This window comes from Martes martes (assembly GCF_963455335.1).
Source record: "Martes martes genome assembly, chromosome: 10".
Classification (NCBI taxonomy): Eukaryota; Metazoa; Chordata; class Mammalia; order Carnivora; family Mustelidae; genus Martes; species Martes martes.
Genome location: NC_137898.1, coordinates 8,738,211 through 8,760,696, shown reverse-complemented (window position 1 = coordinate 8,760,696; position 22,486 = coordinate 8,738,211). Strand labels below are relative to the sequence as shown.

Below are 22,486 nucleotides of genomic sequence, written 5' to 3'. Positions count from 1 at the left end.
CTTTAGGCTAAAGACCAGGCCATCAATATAGCTGTCAAGACCCTTGCTTTCGGGGCACCTGGGTGGCTCAGTGGGTTAAAGCCTCTGCCTTCGGCTCAGGTCATGATCCCAGAGTCCTCGGATCGAGCCCCACATCGAGCCCCACATCGGGCTCTCTGCTCAGCGGGGAGCCTGCTTCTCCCTCTCTCTCTGCCTGCCTCTCTGCCTACTTGTGATCTCTGTCTGTCAGAGATCACAAATAATAAATAAATAAAATTAAAAAAAAAAAGACCCTTGCTTTCCTTGCCAGTTTTGTTGTTGTTGTTTTGTTGTTGTTTTAACCTCCCTGTTCCCTCCCCAAGCCTGATCCACTCTGCCGCCCATTGTAACTCTTTGAGGTTCAAGATCATGCCCGTGGAAATCATCGTTATATTCTTGTTGCCTGGCAGAATGCAAGACACTAAGAATGACTCAATATATTAGTTTATCTCCGTAAATTTCGAATGACCTTTTTCCAGCTCCAATTCATTGCGCTGCAGGTGGAACGAGCTCCTTGCTGAGAGGTCCGGCGAGTTCGCTCAGGGAGCAACCCTGCCCCCAGGTGGCTACGAGAGACACTGCCTCCCTAAAGGGAGGAGGAGGATATGCAAATAACCATGGCTTTGCCAGGAATTGGGAGACCGGCCAGCAACCGCAGTGGAGAAACAACCCCAGTTTGATAACAGAATTATCTGGGTTGTGGTGAAGCATGACATTGGGAAGCATTAGCCTGGTTTCGGGGAGATGAGGATGTTGAAAAGTATAAGGACGGGCTCGCGTGCTGTATTTGTAGACCCGAGGGAGGACGGTTTGGGACGGAAGGGATGATGGCGGGTTGATACCGGTATTAGCGATTCTCGGCCTTTTGGCTAAGATCAAGTGTGGTATCTGTCCTTATCAGTTTAACATCTGATACGTCCTCTATCTGAGGACAATGTATTCCGTTGATTTTTGGAGTGGGAGCTGGAATGGGAGCTTGCTTTGTGTACTCCACGCATCATTTCCCTGGTCCCTGGGTGTTTAACAGGGTTGATATACTTGGAGTTCAATTAACCTCACATCAGGTGTTCGCCCTGGGAAGAAGAGCTATCACAGTGGGAAGAACAAAGAGAAATCTCTGGAACTGCCCAGTCCTCATTCCAGGGATGTCTTTTCTTCCCATTCTCTCCTTAACCCCTTGCACTCTGGCTCCGGTACTGGCCCCTCCACCGGCCCCTCCACCGAGGCCACTACTGATCTTATTCACTTAATCCCAGAAGATACTTCCATCTTTTTTGTTTTTTAAGATTTTATTTATTTGAGAGAGTGAGAAAGTGAGAGACAGAGCATGGGCAGAGGGGAGGGTCAGAGGGAGAGGGAGAAGCAGATTTCTTGTGGAGCAGGGAACCCGATGCAGGGCTTGATCCCAGGAGCCTGGAATCGTGACCTGTGCTGAAGTCAGACATTTAACCAACTGATCCACCCAGACACCCCCTGCCCCCCTTTTAAAGTAATCTCCACACCCAACGTGGGACTGGAACTCAGGACCCCAAGACCAAGAGTCACATGGTCCACCACGGAAGCAGCCAGGTGCCCCAATACTTTCTGCTTCTTGACCTCTCAGTAGCATTTGACACTGTTGACCTGCCTTTGTTCCTGAAGTGTTCTCCATCCTTGCCTTCTGATGCCCTGCACTCTCCTGGGTCTCCTCTTGCTTCTTGACCATTTTTCACTGTCTATCCCTACACGTTCTTCACGGTTCTGTTCCAGTCCACTTGTTTTCTCACTCACTATGCTCTGCCTAGACCAACTTACCCAGAACCTTGGCCTCATTTACCATATATATGCTGCCATGTCCCCAACATTGTCTCAACCCAGGATCTCCTGAACTGCACACCTTTGTATCTAACGGTCTGCCAGACATCTTCACTGGGATGGCCCATAACCAGCTCAGCTTGTCCAAAACTGAATTCCTCATCTTTTCCTACAAATCTGTTACTTCTCCAATGGGCCCTCTCTTGCTCAGTTGTCTAAACCAGGTGTGGTCATTATCCCCAGTGCTGATGAACCGTAAATGGTCTCCAGCCAAAGACTGCCAGGAATGTATTTGTATTGGAGCAACATAAGTTTATCGCTTGTTACAGCGAGGAGGAACACACACCACGGGAAACCTCGGGGTGTCTCAGTAGGAGGCTGTTAGAACTTATTTTAGGATCTGGGCTTGTGTTAGGTGTTTTGGGAGAGGGTTTAAACAAGTGAGGCTTTACTTTGGATTTGTTGCTTTTGGGAAGTGGCATCGTTTTATTATTGGGTATCTTTTTTTTTTTTTAAAGGATTTTATTTATTTATTTGACAGAGAGAGAGATCACAAGTAGGCAGAGAGGCAGACAGAGAGAGAGGGAGAAGCAGACTCCCCGCCGAGCAGAGAGCCCGACGTGGGGATCGATCCCAGGACCCCGAGACCATGACCCGAGCTGAAGGCAGAGGCTTAACCCACTTAGCTAAGCAGGTGCCCCTTTATTTGGTATCTTAATAAGTCTTACCTATAAAGAGGGAAGACCGTGGTCAGATGAGGCTAACCTATGATTGGTAAAGAAACAACAGTCACTCATATTAGCAGGATAGGGAGCTGTTTGGACTTTGTGATGTGGGCAGTGTTCATGATTTTTCTGTGTTCAGATGTGATTATAGAATGACCTTATTTTGACTTGACCCATCATGATCAGAGTGGACTTGTCTTATGTTGATGTTCTGAAATTATGTTCAACAGGAGAACACCAAGGCCTTGGTGTAAGTGCCAGGCCAACTTCTAGATGGCAGCAGCTGCTTTTCTCCTGTCAGTACCCTAGTTTAAGCCATTCTCCCCTGGATTTCTGCTGCAGATTCCCAACTTGGTTTCCGGGGTCTGACTTTACCTCCTCCTCCTTCTTCTCTCTCTCCTCCTTCTTCTTCTAGTTTATTTTTAAGTAATCTCCACCCAACGTGGGGCTTGAACTCACAACCCCAAAAATCCAGAGTCCTGTGGTCTATGGGCTGAGCCAGCCAGGCACCCCTGACTTTATCCCCTTCTAATCCATTCTCCATATTATAGCCAGGGTAGTCTCTCTCTCCCTCTCTCTCCCACTCTCCTTTCCACCCTTCCTCCTTTCCATCTTCCTTCCTTCCTAAGATTCTTTATTTGAAGAGAGAGCTCGGAGGGAGAGAGAGAGGGAGAGGCAAACTCCCCGCTGAGCAGAGAGCCCAACACAGGGTTTGATCCCAGGACCCTAAGACCATGACCTGAGCCAAAGGCAAACACTTAACTGATTGAGCCACCCAGGTGCCTCCAGAATGATCTTTTTTTTTTCTTTTTAAAAAGATTTTATTTATCTATTTGAGAGAGAGAGCATGAGCAGGGGAGAGGGCCAGGGGGAGAGGGAGAAGCAGACTCCCTGCTGAGCAATGAGCCAGACACGGGGCTCTATCCCAGCACCCTAGGATCATGACCTGAGCTGAAGGCAGACGCTCCACCCACCAAGCCACCCAGGTGCCCAGAGTGATCTTTTTCCTTTCTTTCTTTCTTAAAAAAAAAAAAAATAATAATAATAATTTATTTGACAGGGAAAGAGAGAGATCAAAAGCAGGCAGAGAGGCAGGCAGAGAGAGAGGGAGAAGCAGGCTCCCTGCTGAGCAGAGAGCCCAGGACCCTGAGATCATGACCTGAGCTGAAGGCGGAGGCTTCAGGCTGAGCCACCCAGGCGCCCCATTTTTCAGTTTTAATGTCACTACTGCATTCCTTTCCTTGTGCTACTTGACCCATTAACCACGTCCCCGAGGGCAGAAATCGCATGTGTATGATTTATGTTATAGAACAAGGCGTCTATTTTGTAGAACAAGGCATGACGCTGGAATTCACTGAACTCCTGCGCTGTGCTTTGAAGTAACTCCTGAAGAGGTTGTTAGGAGAAATACCTCAACTGTAGACAGCTTCCTCGCCAAGGGCAGCTCTTCGAGGATGGAAGCAGTGTCTGCCCCCTGCTGGCAGCAAGAGGCACTGCCTCCGTTAGCGGGGAAGGGATCGGCAAATGAGCCAGTGCTCTGCTGGGAGCTGGGACGAGGGCATTCACCTCTGGGAAAAATTCAATTTGAGAACAGAATTTCTCAATTCTGCCAGTGGGAAGGTCTCCCAGGGAAGGATTAGACCGGTTTTTTGGAAGAGTTGAGATGTGGAATTTTATAAGGGACAGCTTTAAGCCTGCTTTTATTGCCTTGAGTGAAAATTTGGGAAGCAAGTTCTGATGGGAAACTTAATTGTAGGTTGTTTTGGTTTTTTGGCCCAAGATCATGAATAGCATGTGTTCTTATCATTTAATATTTTGTAAATCCTCTACCGGAGGGTGCTTTATGAAGTGGATTTTTGGAACAGGGAGATTGAGTGGAGGCTGGCTCCGTCCATTCCACAGACCAATCTGATACCACAGTACCTCCGTGAATGGTATGGTTCTCCCTTTCGGGATAGTTGTCAGTTAAAATGCAGACTGTCGGTGCTCCACAGTGTCTTCTGGTTTTTGAAATAAAAAATTTGAGGTGAACCTGCTGTTTCCCCTCTTCCTTTCATGCTTTGCTTATGAGGCACATTTTGTCTTTTCGGCCCTGGTTCTTTAAGATTTAGTCATTTATAGTATTCTATTTAGAAATTTTCTACAAATTATTTTGTCCCCTGGTGATAGGCATTTTTTCAGATGACCAAATATTTAATGCTTTAACCAATGCTGCGTGAGATCTTTTGTATGTTGCTTTGTGGACATGTATGAGAGTTTTTCTGGGTTGTGAATCTAGAAGTGACATTCTGGATAATAGCAAAGGTATTTTCAGTTCTATAGACTGTTGCAAATTGCCCACATATCCTGAATTGCAATTCTCTGCTATTCCTGAATAATCCCATCCTTGCTGGCAAAATAACTGACAGTATTATTTTGAAGGTTAATAGTTGTTAGTATAAATTGCAACATTAAAAAAAACATTTTTGGGGTACCTGGGAGGCTCAGTTGTTAGGTGTCTGCCTTCAACTCAAGTCATGATCTCCGGGTCCTGGGATCAAGCCCCGCATCTGGCTCCCTTCTCAGTGGAAGCCTGCTTCTCCCTCTCCCACTCCCCCTGCTTGTGTTCCCTCTCTCACTGTGTTTCTCCCTGTCAAATAAATAAAATTTAAAAATCTCAAAAAAATTTTTTTCTAGTTGTTTGCTCCTGGCATGCAGAACAATTGTTTTGTGTCTAGTTTTTATTGAACTCTTATTCTAGTAATTTGTGGATTCAATTCGATTTTTCTTTTTTTTAAAAATATTTTATCTTTTAAGTAATCTTACACACAACATGGGGCTCGAACCTACAACCCCGAGATCAAGAGTTTCTTGCTCTACTGACTGAGCCAGCCATGCACCCCTCAACTTGATTTTTCTGTACAGAATTTTCTGTAAGTAAGTAGAGAAAAACATTTAGGTCTCAATTTTTCTTGCAAATTGAATGTTAGTGGGTGCCTGGGTGGCTCAGTTGGATGGGCATCTGGCTTTGGCTCAGGTCATGATCCTAGTGTCCTGGGATCAAGCCCCCGCATTGGGCTCCCCGCAGCGGGGAGCCTGCTTCTCCCTCTCCCACTCCCCCTGCTTGTGTTCTTTCTCTCTGTCAGATAGATAAATAAAAATATTTTTAAAAAATTGGATGTTAGTTACTTATAAAGGTGTTTTGTAAATTACTGATAGTAACTAAATGTGAGACCTGAAACCATAAAAAACTTCTAAGAGAACACAGGCAGTAAGGTCTTTGACATCGGCCATAGCAACATTTCTTCTAGATATGTCTCCTTAGACAAGGGAAATAAAAGCAAAAATAAACTACTGCGACCTCATCAAAATAAAAAGCTTCTATGCAGAAGTGAAGGAAATAGTCAACAGAACTAAAAGGCAACCAACTGAGTGGGAGAAGATATTTGCAAATGACATATCCAAAAAGGATTAGTATCCAAAATACATAAAGAACTTTACAAATTAACACCCCCAAAACCAAATAATCCAGTTAAAATGGGCAGAAGATACAAACAGACATTTCTCCAAAGAAGACATTCTTTGGAGATGGCCAACAGACACACGAAAAGATGCTCAGCATCACTCATCGTTAGAGAAATGCAAATCAAAACTACAATGAGTTACCCTTCACACCTGTCAGAATGGCAAAAATCAGTAACACAAGAAACAGCAAGTGTGGAAAAAAACTCTTGCACTCTTGGGGGGAATGGAATGGAAACTGATGCAATCACTATGGAAAACAACATGGAGGTTCCTCAAAAAGTTAAAAATAGAACTAACCTACGATCCAATCACACTGCTGGGTATTTACCCCCCCAACCATAAAAAAACTCTAATTCAGAGGGCTAGATGGAGCCCTAGGTTTATAGCAGCATTATTTACAGTAGCCAAATTATGGAAGCAGTTCAAGTGTCCATCGACAGATGAATGGATAAAGGAGATAATAATGGAATATTATTCAGGCATAAAAAAGAATGAAATCTTGCCACTTGCAACATTGTGGATGGAGCTAGAGAGTATTATGCCAAGGGAAATAACTCAGAGAAAGACAAATACCATATGATTTCTTTCTTTCTTTTTTTTTAAGATTTTTATTTATTGGGCATCTGGGTAGCTCAGTGGGTTAAGCCTCTGCTTTCGGCTCAGGTCATGATCTGAGTCCTGGGATCGAGCCCTGCATTGGGCTCTCTTCTCAGCAGGGAGCCTGCTTCCCCCTCTCTCTCTCTGCCTGCCTCTCTGCCTACTTGTGATCTGTCAAATAAATAAATAAAATCTTAAAAAAAAAAGGCTTTTATTTATTTGAGAGAGAGAACGTGATTGTTGTGGGGGTGGGCAAAGGGAGAGGGAGAAGCAGGCTCCCCACTGAGCAGGAAGCCTGATGTGCGGCTAGATCCTAGGAGCCTGAGATCATGACCTGAGCCTAAGTCAGATGCTTAATCAACTGAGCCACCCAGGTGCCCCAGACAGATATCATAGGATTTCATTTGTATGTGGAATTGAAGAAACAAGACAGATGAGCAAAGGCAGAAAAACAGAGACAAACCAAGAAACACTCTTAACTCTAGAGAACAAACTGGTGGTCACCAGAGGGGAGGAAGATGGGGGGATGCGTGAAACAGGGGATGGGGGATCAAGGAGTGCCCTTGTCTTTTTTTTTTTTTAAAGATTTTATTTATTTATTTGACAGATGGAGAGAGCACAAGCAGAGGGGAGGGATAGAGCCAGAGGAAGAAAACAGGCTCCCCACTGAGCAGGAAGCCTGACACAGGACTTGATCCCAGAACCCTGGGATCATGACCTGAGTCAAAGGCAGGCACTTAACTGACTGAGCCACCCAGGGGCCCAAGGACTGCCCTTGTCTGATGAGCACTGGGTGATGTATGGTGTTAAATCACTATATCACGATGTATAGTGTTAAATCACTATATCATACAACTGAAACTAATATAACACTATATGTTGGCTATACTGGAATTTTTAAAAAAACTATTGGTACTACTGTTTTAAAGAAACTGGCTAATCAGTTCTAATGCTGCTTTCTAATTAGAGGATGAAAGGGAATCTTTGTTCTAAACTTGCTAGAAGATCCATTTCCTTAAACTTTTTTTTTCTTAAGATTTATTTACTTATTTGACACAGAGAGACAGCGAGAGAGGGAACACAAGCAGGGGGAGGGGGAGAGGGAGAAGCAGGCTTCCCGCTGAGCAGGGAGCCCAATGTGGGGCTGATCCCAGGATGCTGGGATCATGACCTGAGCTGAAGGCAGACGCTTAATGGCAGAGCCACCCAGGCGCCCCTCCTTAAACTTTTTTTGAATTAAAAAAAAAATTTTTTTTTTTTAAGTAATCTGTACACCCAACATGGGGCTCGGACTCCCAGCCCTGGGATCAGGAATCACATGCTTTACCAAGTGAGCTAGCCAGGTGCCCCATTTTCCTTAAATTTCCTTAAGTTTTCGTTTCCTCTGTAGTCAACACCTTTATTTATTTATGCAATATGGTTTTTTTTGGAAAGCAATTTTAGGTTCACAGAAGGCAGACGCTTAACGACTGAGCCACCCAGGCTCTCTCTGTTCTTCTTTCTCATTAAAACCTCTTTTTTTTTTTTTTAAAAGATTTTTTATTTATTTATTTGACAGACAGATCACAGATAGGCAGAGAGGCAGGCAGAGAGAGAGGAAGGGAAGCAGGCTCCCTGCTGAGCAGAGAGCCCAATGCGGGGCTCAATCCCAGGACCCTGAGATCACGACCCAAGCTGAAGGCAGAGGCTTTAACCCACTGAGCCACCAAGGCGCCCCTCTCATTAAAACCTCTTGCTTCAACCACATGAGTGGGACACTTTTTCTGGCTACTCTGGAATCTGTGCTCCCCAAGTTGCAATTCTGGGACCCCAATTTCACCTTCTTTTCTTGGTTGACATGATTATGATCTGTTTTCTGTTCAGAATATTGACACCACAGAATATGGGTTTCCACACCATACAACTGTCTAATTCTGTGCAGCAAACTAGAAGGCTTACCACTTCATTTGACTTGACACTAACCGTCCTGGGTTCGCACAGACCCCACAGGTTAAGGGCTGAGTCCCACAAGAGTGCCCGCTACAGCAGACACCAATCTCAAGTTGTGGGTCCCAGTTACCCACACTTCTGAGTTGGCTGTAAATCGGGGTTCTCACGAGCCCCTCCTCAGGTCTGAATTTGCTATAACAGCTCACAGAACTCGGGGAAACACTTTACTTACTATTACCAATTTATTATAAAGGATGTTATAAAGGAGACAAATGAACAGTCAGATGAAGAGGTACATAGGGTGACTTTGGAAGGGTTCCAAGCACAGGATCTTCTGATCCTGTGGACGTGGGATGTGTCAGCTTCCCTGTCCATGTTCATTAACCCGGAAGTTCTTCAAGCCCAATCGATTAGGGTTTTTACAGAGGTTCCATGACGCAGGCATGATCATTGGCCTTTGGTGATCAACTCCATCTCCAGCCTCCTCCCCTTGCTGGAAGGTGGGGGATGGGACTGGAAGTTACAACCCTCTAGTCAGGGCTGGGTTTTTCTAGTGGGCAGTCCCCACCCCGAAGCTATCACCAAGATTGGCCTCCTTGGAAGAAAAGACTTTCTTATCACCCAGGAATTCCAAGGGATTTAGAAACTCAGTGTTAGGAACTAGGGACAAAGGCCATGTTTGAGTGCTCTCTCCCTTTCTCTCTCTCTCTCTCCTTTTATCATATCGCAGTTAGCCATTTATAAAAAAGACTAGACAAGATTGGCTTTCTACCTTATACCATAAATAAAGATCAATTAAAGATGGATTAAAGACTTAAATGTCAAAAACAAAACCTTACATTTTTGCATAGAAAATGTTGATGAATATCTTCCAGGCCTTAAAGTAAAGAAAGACTTTTTTAGAGACGTTTTTGTTGTTGTTTATTTTTTAGCAATCTCTACACCCAACATGGGGATCTAACTCACAACCCTGAGACCAAGAGTTGCATGCTCTCCCGACTGACCCAGCCAGGGGCCCCAAGAAAGATTTTTTAAATAAGTCACCAAAAATAAAAACATGAAAGAAAACATTGATTTTTTTTCCCTAAGTCCAGATAACCCACCAAGACTGACAACATTTTTGATTTAACTTTTGTTTATCAAAAGGCACTTGAGTGCCCAGATCTTGGTTTTTAATACCTTTCTCCAATAAAAGGGATCAGGGCTCCTTGGAGAAGTGTCTGATTCTGGGGCTGGGGCTCTAGTGTGCAAAGAAGATGAGCCCAGACCATTCTGTAGAGCCAGCACTTAAGGAAGTGCACAAAACAAGTGTGTCTGAGGGGGAGACAGGGGGACAGGGGAAGAGAAGTGTATTCAAGGAGCCAACCCGACAGAGCTCACAGGGGCCAAAGATGGAAAAATTTGAAGGAAGACCCCAATAATATAGTATTGAATTCTAAACCAAAGTATAAAATAAATATCCATGAGTTCATACTGACATAAAGAAATGAATAGATAAATATAGGAGACGAGACAAATCTCCTGTACAGAAAATCCCACGTAATTCATGTAGATAGCGCACCCCCCCCCTGCCCACCCCACGGAGGGGGAGCTTAACTCCACACCTTGACTGTGGCTGCACTTAGTAGTTTTCTTCCAAAGAATGTGATGAAAGAATTTTTTTTTTTAAGATTTTATTTATTGCGGTGCCTGGGTGGCTCAGTTGATTAAAAATGGCTGCCCTGGGCTCAGATCATAGTTCCAGGGTCCTGGGATCGAGCCCCGCATCCGGCTCTCTGCTCAGCAGGGAGCCTTCTTCCCCTCTGCCTGCCTCTCTGCCTACTTGTTCTCTGTCTGCCAAATAAATAAATAAAATCTTTTTTTTTTAAGATTTTATTTATTTATTTGACAGAGAGAGATCACAAGTAGGCAGAGCAGCAGGCAGAGAGAGGGGGAGAAGCAGGCTCCTTGCTGAGCAGAGAGCCGGATGCGGGGCTCGATCCCAGAACCCTGGGATCATGACCTGAGCTGAAGGCAGAGGCTTTAACCCACTGAGCCACCCAGATGCCCCATAAATAAATAAAATCTTTCAAAAAAGAATAAACTTAAAAAAAATCTTATTTATTTATTCGAGAGAGAGAGAGAACAAGCCATGGGGAGGGGCCGAGGGAGAGGGAGAGAAGCAGACTCACGTCTGAGCAGGAAGCCTGATGTGGGGCTCGATCCTAGCACCTGGACATCATGCCCTTAGCTGAAGGCAGATGTTTCACGCAGGCACCTGATGGTAGAAAGTTCTGAAAGTCACGGAGGATGGGAAAATGATGTTACCCCCCAGTATTGTGTGACTAGGATGGTAGAAGGATATGATGTTGGAGGGCTTTAGTGGTTTAAAGCTGAGTGAATCTGTTATTACCATTTTGCCTCTGGCATGAGATCAGTATTCTGTCTTTGATCAGATAGATATCTGATGTCATCTATCCAAGAATAATATGTTAAAAATGCTTATTTGTCTCTTCCGTAAATTGATCTGCTAGATCTCTGATGTTTCTCTCTTTTGATACTTGGTTGCATTAGAGAGAAAGGCTCCCAGCAGTGTTGTTCATTTGTCCGATTTACTTGAGTGCCAGATACTTTTCAGATCGTGTATTTATTTCTCTTCTAACAGGTGGCTTTGGTTGTATTTCCTTTACTCTTTCTGTATTTCCTTTACTCTTTTCTCCCTCCTTCTCTGCATTCATTTCCACAGTGCTTTGACTTCCAAATGCTCAGGTTTTCAAATGTCTGAACTCCGCAAAGCTAATGGATATTTTATTTAACTTACCTTTTTTTTTTTTTTTTTGGCATTGGGATTTAAAAAAATTTTTTTTTTTAAATTAACATATAATGGAGGGGCACCTGGGTGGCTCAATGGGTTAAGCTCTGCCTTCGACTCAGGTCATGATCTCAGGGTCCTGGGATCAAGCCCCGCATCAGGCTCTCTGCTCAGCAGGGAGCCTGCTTCCCCCTCTCTCTGTCTGCCTCTCTGCCTACTTGTGATTTCTCTCTTTCTCTGTCAAATAATAAATAAAATATTTTAAAAAACCCCATATAATGTATTATTTGCCCCAGGGGTTAACTTACTTTTTTAAAAAAGGATTTTACTTACTTACTTGAGAGAAAGAGAGAGAGAGAGAGGGAGAGAGGATAAGCAGGGGGAGGGGTGGAGGGAGAGGGAGAAGCAGACCCCCTGCTGAGCAGGGAGCCGGATGTGGGGCTCCATCCCAGGACCCTGAGCTGAAGGCAGACACTTAACCAACTGAGCCACCCAGGCACTCTAATGACTATTTCAGAAACAGAGCCTGGATACTTTGTTTCTGGGTCTTTGGAATAATGCCTTGGGTTTTGGCAAAGTTGTAGAGTCTGTTGGACAGACAGTCTCCTAGAGAGTTTTAAGCTCTCCTTCCACCTTGCTCTGACTTTGGAAATCCTTTTTGTATTTTGGCTAAGATCAAGTATGGTTGGCCCTTGAACAACACAGGTCAGTACCACATAGCTCCACTTATACGCAGATTAAAAAAAGTTTCTCTTTCTTGTAATTTCCTGAATCACTTTTCTTTTCTCCAGTTTCATTGTAAGAATACAGGATATAATGCAGATACCCTACAAAATATGTGTTAACTGTTTACGTTATCAGTAGGGTTATTAGTGGTTAAGTTTGGGGGGAGTCAAAAGTTCCATGCAGAGTTTTGGCTGCGCCACTAATTCCTGCATTGTTCAAGGATCAACTGCCATCCTCATTTGCTGGCAAACACGTGACATGAATTTTTGCAACAGGGGGTCGGAAAGGAATTTTCTCTGTACACTCGCCCTCTGTATTTCAGGGCCCAACCCCCCGTCTGCCTGCCTGAGTGTAAAGTGCTGAAGACACGTGGCCTCATGGGGCCTCTGGACCTTCGGACGGCCTTTTATCTCTGCCAGCCTTCTCTTGAAGGCTTAATTCTTCTTGACAAATGATGTACTCTGCACTCCTACGTAGATATTAAAGTTTTATATGTATCAAAAGACACCGAAGGATCTGAGTATCCCTAGCCACCTTCTGCCCTCTTTCTCTCCCCTTCTTCCCTTAGATTTATTACTTTCATTTTGGTTGAACAAGCCATGGTTTGTTTTCCTTTCTTTCTTTCCTTCCTTCCTTCCTTTTAAAGATTTTATTTTTAAGTAATCACTACACCCATCCTGGGGCTCGAACTCACAACCCGGAGAGCAAGAGTCACGTGCTCCACGGACTGAGCCAGCCAGGCACCCCTGTTTTGCTTGCTTATGATATCATACAGTGTTATTTACGTGTCCTTTCACTTTTCTCCATTTATCTTCGTCTGCTGCTTTTGTTGTTTCTAAGAAGGGAAATATTTGGGTTTGACTGGTGTAGTTCATCCCCGCATTTTCCAAACACCCGTGAAGTGCCTACTTAAGCTACTTCTGTAAGTAGGCAGGGCCATGGACATAGCACAAGGCCCCTGCCGCTTGTCCACAAGTGCGGACACTCAGAAAAGGAAATGTAATAAACAAACAGGGTATGTGTTGTAGCACAGGTAGATGGAAAAATAATTCTTTTGGAGAAGTTGAGAAGAACCGTCATCTGAGCTGGGTCTTGAATGAGCCGGAGCTTCCTGAGGTCGAGTGGAAGGGAAGGACACAGAATGACAGGCGCAAAGATGCAGAGGCCTGACACAGCTGGGCTTGCTGTGGGACTGGCAGGTGTTCGAAGGCTGATGTCGCTGGGTGGCTAGTCCCCATGGGAGGTGTGTGGGGAGGTGATAAACTTGGGGAAGTCAGTGGCGAGCTTCTTCACTGCACACAGAAGGAGCTGGCTTCATCTGTCTGGAACCATGGGGGGGGCAGGCGCTGTGAGTGAGATGGTAGGGTCCCAGGGGTATTATGTTGGACCGTCTTAAGCTTCTGACCCCAGCTCTCAACCTTGAGCTCTCATCCTGGAAATAAAGTCAGTTGAGCGCCTCTGGCTGGCACTTATCTGCCATGCCCAGGGCACCTTGGACTTACTATCATCTTTGCGCACTCCTCTGACCTCCACCCTCTACCCCCTGGCCTGCCTCCCTCTAGTTCCCGCTTTCCCGCTTTCCTGGGGTGGGGTGTGGGCTATGGCATGCAGAAAGGGAAACACAGAAGATGAGCCTTTCCACACCCTTGGCTCTCCTCTGGCCCCCCTTTCTGTCTGCTGTTTCTTCACATCTTGGCTCTGCTTTCTTCCAAATACACAGCTATCTTGGCTTCCAGCCCAGGTGGAGAGGGAGAAAGAACTTGTTTCCTTCAGCTCTTCTCTGAAAATAACCCGGCTGGCACTGGTCAGGAACAATACGTTCCTGGCGTCTGGACCCCATGCTGTTGATGTCCGGCAGTCCCTGTTATGAACCCGTATTTTTTTCTGGCTACGAACCTTGTCTCTGCCCCACTTCCCCTCCATCCCAGGATCTCCGTGGAGGGAGGTGAGATGGGTGGGTGGGTCAGGGAACCCCGGGCACCCTGGGGAGATCGGGCTAATCTGTGGGAGGCCCTGCAAAGTGGGGACAAGTCGGTCCGTTGTAGGTGGATGTCTCTGAGGCCCAACCTTGGAATGTTTGCTGCAGACCCCAGCTTGCCCAGCGGGCGCCCAAGGCTCTTCTGGATGTCGGATTCCTCGCTGCCCAACATCCTGGAGCCAGAAACTGGGGGTGGGGTGGGGTAAGACGGAGAGCGTCAGCTTCACTCTCCTGTCCGAACAGATTCTTCTTAAAACATCACGAAGACCGGGTTAGAGTTCCTTCAGTCAAGTTAATAAAGCAACGCACTGTGGTGGGCGCCGAATAGTTGCCGCGTGATGAACTGTTTGAACTGGACTCAAGATGACTCTTGAAGGACGAGGAAGCCCTGAGGGGAAGCGGAGGTCTAGCGCCAAGTCCCAGAGGCTGGAGGAGACGCAGCTGGGTCGGGGAAAGAGGGGAGCTGCGCGGCCGGCTCTGAGAGCGCCATCGGCCGTGCGAAGTGGGAACGACCACGCGGTGGCCTGCGCCCGGGGCCAGGGGCAGACGGAGGACGGCGTGGGGGTGCGCACCCGCCTTCGGAGTGGGCGGAGAGGGGCCCGTCCCCGCCGCGGCTCTGGACCGCCCCTCCAGGGCCCCTTCGCGGGGCGGGACAAATCAGACTCCGCCCACCTAAAGGCGGCTCGGGGCTCAGCCCTCTGGGCGTCCGCCTGGAAGGAACCGTAGGGGCCCAGAAAGAGCGATCGGGGCCGTTCCTCTTTAAGGGGCGGGCGGGGGCGGGGCTCCCCGGCCTCTTCCCGGAGGCTGCGCCCGTCCCCGGGCAGACGCGGACGCGGTAGCCGAAGCTTGCGTGGGGCTCTCTGGTACCCGGAGCCGGTGCCGAGGCCGTGGTGAGGCCGGGAAGGTAGAGGCAGGAGTCCAGCCACCCCTTGAGCGCAGGCTGCATCGTGTCGCCGGTTCCGCGGGCACCATGAGCCAGGACACAGAGGTGGACCTGAAGGAGGTGGAGCTGAACGAGCTGGAGCCCGAGAAGCAGCCGATGAACGCGCCGTCCGGGGCGGCCATGGCCGCGGTCGTGGCGGGCGGCGCCGAGAAGAACGGTCTGGTGAAGATCAAGGTGGCCGACGACGAGGCGGAGGCGGCGGTCGCGGCCAAGTTCACCGGTCTGTCCAAGGAGGAGCTGCTGAAGGTGGCGGGCAGCCCCTGCTGGGTGCGCACCCGCTGGGCGCTGCTGGTGCTCTTCTGGCTCGGCTGGCTCGGCATGCTCGCGGGCGCCGTGGTCATCATCGTGCAGGCCCCGCGCTGCCGCAAGCTGCCGGCGCAGAGCTGGTGGCACAAGGGCGCCCTCTACCGCATCGGCGACCTTCAGGCCTTCCAGGGCCCCGAGGGGGGCGACCTCGCCGGTGAGCTCCGTGCGCGGCCGGTTAAACGCGGAGCCCTGACCCCCTCCCTGCCCCGGAGTCGTCCCGCACCCTCCTTCCTCTCTTGGAGGAAAGCCGCCCCCACTCCTTCTGGCGCGGGGTGGGGGTACCTGACTCAGCGTCTTCCCTTCCCCTGCGGCTCCGGAAGCCGAGCTCTGACGTTTCTCAAGTAATGTGCCGGGCATCTTACATCAGCACCCCTGGGTCTCGTGATCCAGGCTCACCCTTGACCCTACACTTAGTTCCGGGGAGAGGGGAGAATAGGGCGGATCAGGGGCCTCCCGGAGGGGCTTCACCTCAACCCTGCTTCCCGGTTTCAGGCCTGAAGGAACGTCTCGATTACCTGAGCACCCTGAAGGTGAAGGGCTTTGTGCTGGGCCCAGTTCACAAGAACCAGAAGGATGACCTCGCGGGGACCAACTTGGAACAGATCGACCCCACTTTTGGCTCCGAGGAAGATTTTGACAATCTCTTGCAGTCGGCCAAGAAAAAGAGTGGGTGTCCTGGAGTTGCCTGGGAAGCAGCTGAGAAGGGCTTGGCCTTCTGGCCATAGGAAGGACAGGATAGGATTTTTGTTTGGTTCACTGCTGACTGGGTCTGAGTTTTCCTAAGGCAGGTACAGGGGAGGTTTCTTAGGCTTCAGCCTAAAATGACGTGGTTCGGAGTCGCACTTGCTTTGTGTCCGGCCATTTAACTTCTTGGCTTCAGTGCCCTTGTTTGCAAAATGTAGGCTTTTCCTGATTCACTGGTTTATTTTTATTTTACTGTTAAGTAGGCTCCATTGCCCAGTGTGGGACTTGAGCTCATGACCCTGAGATCAAGACTCACATGCTTTACTGACTGAGCCAGCCAGGGCCCCTAATTCGGTGGCTTTTAAACTTTCAGAGGAGCAGATCCTTTTGAGAAAAATAGCCACATAAAATCAAAGGGTACACTTTGGGGGTGGGGATCCCAGGGCCCCATAACTCAGCCTTCTCTACTACACTGTGTGCCTGCTGCCCTAGAAGATCTTAAGCTGGGTTCAGATCTAAGCATTTGTGCCACATGATACATACGGAATAGTCTGACGGCTTATATTTGTTGATTTCTAACTTTTCCCTCGCCCCAGAGTCTTTCTCATGACTACGGTTTTCTCCATCGTTCCAGGCATCCGGGTCATTCTGGACCTCACTCCCAACTACAGGGGCGAGAACTCGTGGTTCCTCCCCACGGAGATTAACTCTGTGGCCGCCAAGATGAAGGTGAGTGTGTTGATGCTGCTAGCAGGTGCAAGCTGGATTATTGGGGCTGTGTTGAGCCTCCTGGCAAGCCCTGTAAAGGGAACCTGTCTCCAGCCGAGGGGCCCCTGGGTCCTTGGAGCCAAACTGGCGCACTCCTCCCACAGGCAGGATGGGAGGCCAACAGCAACCCCCCCCCCCCCTTTTTGCTTGTTCCTTTTCTGGCCAGTGATTTTTCTTGTTTCCTTGACTCTGATGGTAACAGTGCCAGGAAAGGAATTTCTCAGATGTCAGTCTGGGTTTGATTTTTCTTCCTTTTGGGAGAGGAAGCCCCTTCTCTGTGGGACTCCTGTTCTGTCTGGTTTCCCAGCTCTTGTTTGATGTGTTTTGGAGCGGAGCCCAGACTGAGCTTGTACGTGTCTGGGACTGTGCCACGTGTTCTGTATGTGTTCTGAATTTCTCTGTGACCACGCAGGGACCCTGTCGTCTCTTGTCTGTAAACGAAGAAGCTAAGGTTCAGAGGGGCTTGCTGTGTTTAGGATTGGAGGTCCTAGGTAGTCTCATTTCTGTGATCTGCCTTCCCTGAGTGAAGGTATAGGTGGGAATGGGACTTTGTCATCTGAGCTCCTGGTGCCTGGGTTCTAGGACACTGACCAGGTCAGCAGGGGTGGAATAAAAATGGAGCAGACCCTGACCCTTTGTTGGCCCCTTTACTCCCAGCATTTCCATAGAACCCTTGGTCATCCAGTTCAGCCCTTGCTAATTGCTAGAAGACCCTTTAAGAGTTATTGATGGAGAGGAGAGCGCGGGTGTGCCTGGCTGGCTCAGTCAGGAGCGACTCTTGATCTCAGGGTGACTCTTGATCTCAGGGTCGTGAGTTCGAGCCCCACGTCGGTGGTAGAGTTTCCTTTAAAAAAAAAAAAAAATCTCTTAAAAGCTATTGATGAGGGCGCCTGGGTGGCTCAGTGGGTTAAGCCGCTGCCTTCGGCTCAGGTCATGATCTCAGGGTCCTGAGATCGAGTCCCGCATCGGGCTCTCTGCTCGGCGGAGAGCCTGCTTCCCTCTCTCTCTCTCTGCCTGCCTCTCTGTTACTTGTGATCTCTCTCTGTCAAATAAATAAATAAAATCTTTAAAAAAGAAAAAAAAGTTATTGATGAAGGAATGTTTTTAGATGGTAGATGGTGTGGCGTGAGGCCTGGTAGCTTCAGATGAAAATGGAGGCAGAGAAAAAGAAAATGAAAATGGAGGTGAGAGGAGAGAGCACCGGGCCGGGGGCTGTGGAGCTGGGGGCCCAGGTTCTACATTCACCCGTTGCCTGGAGTTCAGGCCTGGGCCTGTGCTGCGGAGCTGACTCCACTTTTCAGATTCCAGCTAGACTGCCCCGGGGCTGTGCTTCGAATTTCACTCTTTTATCCTTGGCTTTGCTCTGACCTGCTCTCTTCCTTCTACCCGTCCCAGGCCGCAGGACGCTGGGAGAGGAGTAAGGACACTCGTGGGATCTTGGCTAGCCTTTCGGGTCCCATGTCCGCTGCTCTCTGACTACGGTCTTGGGCTTGTTTTCTTGCTGCTCGGGGAGTGTTGCCTCATTTCTGACACGGGCATATAAGCATTCCACACGTTCTAAGGGTTAAATGAAGTTATGTTTATGAACATACTTTTTCTCTTGGGCTTTTTCCTGTAGGTGTCCAAAGGTGAACCTGTGCGATTTGCCCTGGGGAGGAACAGACAAGTGAAATGCCGTAGCAGCGTTAAGAATCAGTGATAGTTCAGAAGCGGGCGGGGTGGGGATTAGGGAGGAAGGCTGAACCTTTATGATAGAGGTGGTTCAGTGAGGCTGGTCAAGGCAAGTGACTGTCCCAAGGTCAAGGGGAAGTGCATCCTGGACAGGGTTTGACGTGGGGTGGAATTTTTTTTTTTTTTTAAGATTTTATTTATTTATTTGACAGACAGAGATCACAAATAGGCAGAGAGGCAGGCAGAGAGAGAGGGAGAAGCAGGCCCCCCGCCGAGCAGAGAGCCCGATGTGGGGTTTGATCCCAGGGCCCTGAGATCATGACCTGAGCCCACGGCAGAGGCTTAACCCACTGAGCCTCCCAGGTGCCCCACATGGGGTGGATTTTGTAAGCCTTTGTCAGAGTATCAATACCTTTTCCCTGTTCTTTTGCCCCCTTCCCTGTAGGATGCTTTGAGATTTTGGCTGCAGGCCGGTGTGGATGGGTTCCAGGTTCGGAACGTGGAGAATCTGGTGGTGAGTCCCTTTCCATGTGAGAGGCAGAGCCTGGGTGAGAGCAGAGGGACTCTCCAGGGCTTGGTAGTATTCCCTGCTCCTTGACTTGGCTTTTTCTCCTCCAGGATGCGCCTTTGTTCTTGGCCGAGTGGCAGAACATGACCAAGAGCTTCAGTGAAGATAGGTGAGTGGCAGACCTCCCCCGTCAGCTCTGCTGCATTCTGAGATGCTCCCGTTGAGGGCTAGGCCCCAGGGACGGGGGACTTCCCAGTCCAAAGAACCTTGTCCACCTTCATTCTTTCCTTGCTCTTTACCAACCTGGCCCCCCACCCCTGCTCTGTGCAGGCTGCTGATTGCCGGGACCAAGTCCTCTGACCTTCGGCAGATCTTGAGCCTGCTCGGATCCACCAAGGACCTATTGTTGACGAGTTCATACCTGCCAAGCTCTCGTTCCACTGGGGAGCACATGGAATTCCTGGTCACCCAGTATCTGAACGCCACTAAGGATCGCTGGTGCAGCTGGAGCGTGAGTACCGTGGCGTGGGGGAGGGACGCCGGGGGGGCCTCCGGGAGGCAGGGGTGTTGGCAGATGGAGGCAGAGGCGGGCTTTGGGGTTCACCTCCGTGCGTCCATTCCCGCAGCTGTCTCAGGCAGGGTTCCTGGCCTCCGTCGTGCCGGCTCCCCTCCGCCGTCTCTACCAGCTGCTGCTCTTCACCCTGCCCGGCACCCCGGTTTTCAACTACGGAGATGAGATTGGCCTGGAGGCAGCCTCCCTTCCTGGCCAGGTACAGCTTGCTGCCTCCCCCTGGGGAGGTTGTGTGGGTGGCGGCAGGCAGACGGGAGCCTTGGCCGGAACTGCGTCTGATCCCCGGTTAGCCCCCTGATCAGTCGCCATGCGGCCTCGGCGGCAAGTCACTTCCCTGCCGTCACCTTGATCATCTCTTCTGGGATACTGCGCTTCTTTTTTTTAAAGATTTTATTTATTTATTTGAGAGAGAGAGCAAGTAAGAGAGAGCATGAGAGGGGAGAAGGTCAGAGGGAGAAGCAGACTTCCCGAGGAGCCGGGAGCCCAATGCGGGACTCGATCCCGAGACCCCGGGATCATGACCTGAGCCGAAGGCAGTTGCTCAACCAACTGAGCCACCCACGCGCCCCGATATTGCGCTTCTTGTAGGGATTCAGTGAGAGCCCATTTTAAGATGCAATGGCTGACCTGACCCCCGCTAGGTATTCGGTATGGGAGCCAGCCCTTGCCTGTCCGTTCATTCATTCGTTCGTCCACACATTCAGGGGACTCTGTGCCCTCCAGTAACTCCTGGTTCAGGGGAGGGCCCAGAGGAGTCCGAGAAATGCACGGCAGCCCCCACTGTGGTCGGGGAAAGGGCGCAAAGGCGCTGGCTTACCTTTAGCCGTAGGCTTGGAGGTCTGCACCCCGGCTGATGCGTGTGGAGCTGGCCGTCTAGTTATTCCACGGTTTTCCGGGGTCACTGCTCTGTGCCACACGCAGAGGATACAGCAGTGCGCAGGAGAGCTGCAGGGGGTGAAGTTAGATAATAAAACAGAATGAAGGTGCCCAGTGCTGCTCAGTGCTGTGCAAAAGAGAGCAGGGCCAGGGGCCTAGAGGACAGGGACGGGGGATGTTTTCCGTCGAGGGGCCACAGAAGATCCGGTGGGGCAGCGGAGCAGAGGCCGGAGGGCTGTGGGGGAGCTGGCTGTGGCTCTCTGGGAGAGGAGCCCTCCAAGGGCAGGGCCCCGAGGCAGGAGCCTGCCTTGCTTGTCTAGTGGAAGTCAGGCCACAGTCGGGGACGGTGTGGGACTAGGAGAGGGAGGAGAAGGGAGAGCAGGCCCAGGCCTTTTCCAAGTCCTGTTTTCTCTGCTTCTCAGCCTGCGAAGGCTCCGTTCATGCCCTGGGATGAGTCCAGCTTCCCCAACACCTCAGGATCCGGAAGTACCAACATGAGTGTACAGGTAAGGGTTTTGGGTGGGCCAGGCCTGCTCAGCAGAGGGCGGGCAGGTGGCTTCTAGAAGCTTGCCCCCAGGGGTGTCCTTCATCTTTTCCTGCTCTCCGCGGTCCTTTGCAGAGCCAGAGTGAAGACCACGGTTCCCTCCTCACCCTGTTCCGGAGGCTGAGCGATCAGCGGGGCAAGGAGCGCTCTCTGCTGCACGGAGATTTCCATGTGCTCTTCTCCCCCGAGCCTGACCTCTTCGCCTACATCCGCCACTGGGACCAGAATGAGCGCTTCCTGGTGGTGCTCAACTTCGGGGGTGTGGGCCATACTGCCATGTTGGGGGCCTCTGGTGTGCCAGCCAGCGCCAGCCTGCCGGCCAGCGTCGACCTGCTGCTCAGCACCGATGTGGGCCGTGAGGAGGGCGTGTCTCTGGAGTTGGAGCACCTGAACCTGAAGCCCTATGAAGGGCTGTTGCTCCGCTTCCCTTACGTGGCCTGACAGGACCCATCGCCCCTCCCCTCCCCTCCCCGGGCCCTTCAGTGCTGGTTTCTTTTCCATTTTTTTTTTTTTTACTGTCACAGATTACAGATGAAACCCCAGATTAAGGTGTGTTCCGGCTTCAAATAAAAGCCACCCCCGCCTGGTGAGGTCTTGTCCTCTCTCCACCTCTCTGTCAGGGCAGGGACACCCCTCCCTGCTCCCCCTCCCCCTCCTTCCTTTCCCTCTGCGCCCATCCCCCCAGACCTGCCCATAGTGATCAGAGCCAGAGAGTCTCGTGCATCTGCTCTAGCCCAGGGAGGGAGGGGCCTTTCGAGCTCACAACAACGTGGGGTCCGGGCTAGGATGAGCATCTGGGCCAGGGGCCTCTCCTGGAGGTCTTGGGTCTTACCGATTTTTTCCCTTCCCCTCCTCGGCAACGGTCTCCAGCCAAGTGTGGTCAGGTTTCCTTGTTTTTGCAGACGTGGCCTTTCAGGGAGGAAGAGGGAGAGACGGGGGGCTTGTTTCCCAAGATGTGCTTCTAAAGGATACTAGAGGGCATTCGTTCAACAGGACTCGCCTGTGTCCTTAGCACATGACAGTTGTTTCCTGTGCTGGGGTTCCAGGAGGGAACAAAGTACAAAATCCCTCTCTCCTTGGGGCATATAGTTTAGTGAGGAGATGGAGGGGAAAGGTGAGTGCCGTTTGGGGGGGCGTGGATGTCGTGATGGGGAAAGAGTAACAAGGAAGGGGGGGCGGGGCCTGGGGTGGAGGGAGTTTGGGGAGGGGCTGGAGGCCTCCTTTCCTGGGAGGTGATGTTGAAATGGAAGGAGGGGGTTCCTTTGCCGGATACCTGGGGAAGGGGGCTCCCCGGGGCCCGCGGGCAGGGGTATGCCTTACTCAAGGATCGGGGTATGGGGTCTCATTGGCAGGGGCGAGGCAGATCACGCAGGTCCCAGTAGGGCGGTCACAAAGGATTTGGCCAACAGCACAGTCTGAGGACACAGTCCCACATGACTGCCCTTACTTCAGACACCAGCTGCAAGTCACAGGCCTCAAACCATCCTCAGTGGATAATTTGCTGGAATGACCTACAGAACTCAGGAAAGCCCCAAGATGATGGTGTTTTAATA

At 49.9% G+C, this 22,486-nt stretch overlaps 1 protein-coding gene across 1 annotated transcript; it reads left to right on the top strand.

Moving 5' to 3' along the window:
- The first annotated feature begins 14,721 nt into the window (after window positions 1-14,721).
- Window positions 14,722-21,523, top strand: SLC3A2 (solute carrier family 3 member 2). Its single transcript, XM_080815678.1, has 9 exons — window positions 14,722-15,465; window positions 15,804-15,977; window positions 16,630-16,724; window positions 18,880-18,948; window positions 19,053-19,111; window positions 19,273-19,453; window positions 19,569-19,712; window positions 20,812-20,895; window positions 21,009-21,523. The coding sequence occupies exons 1-9, from the start codon at window positions 15,033-15,035 to the stop codon at window positions 21,372-21,374; spliced, it is 1,605 nt and encodes a 534-aa protein (XP_080671804.1). The 5' UTR covers window positions 14,722-15,032; the 3' UTR covers window positions 21,375-21,523.
- The last annotated feature ends 963 nt before the right edge of the window (window positions 21,524-22,486 follow it).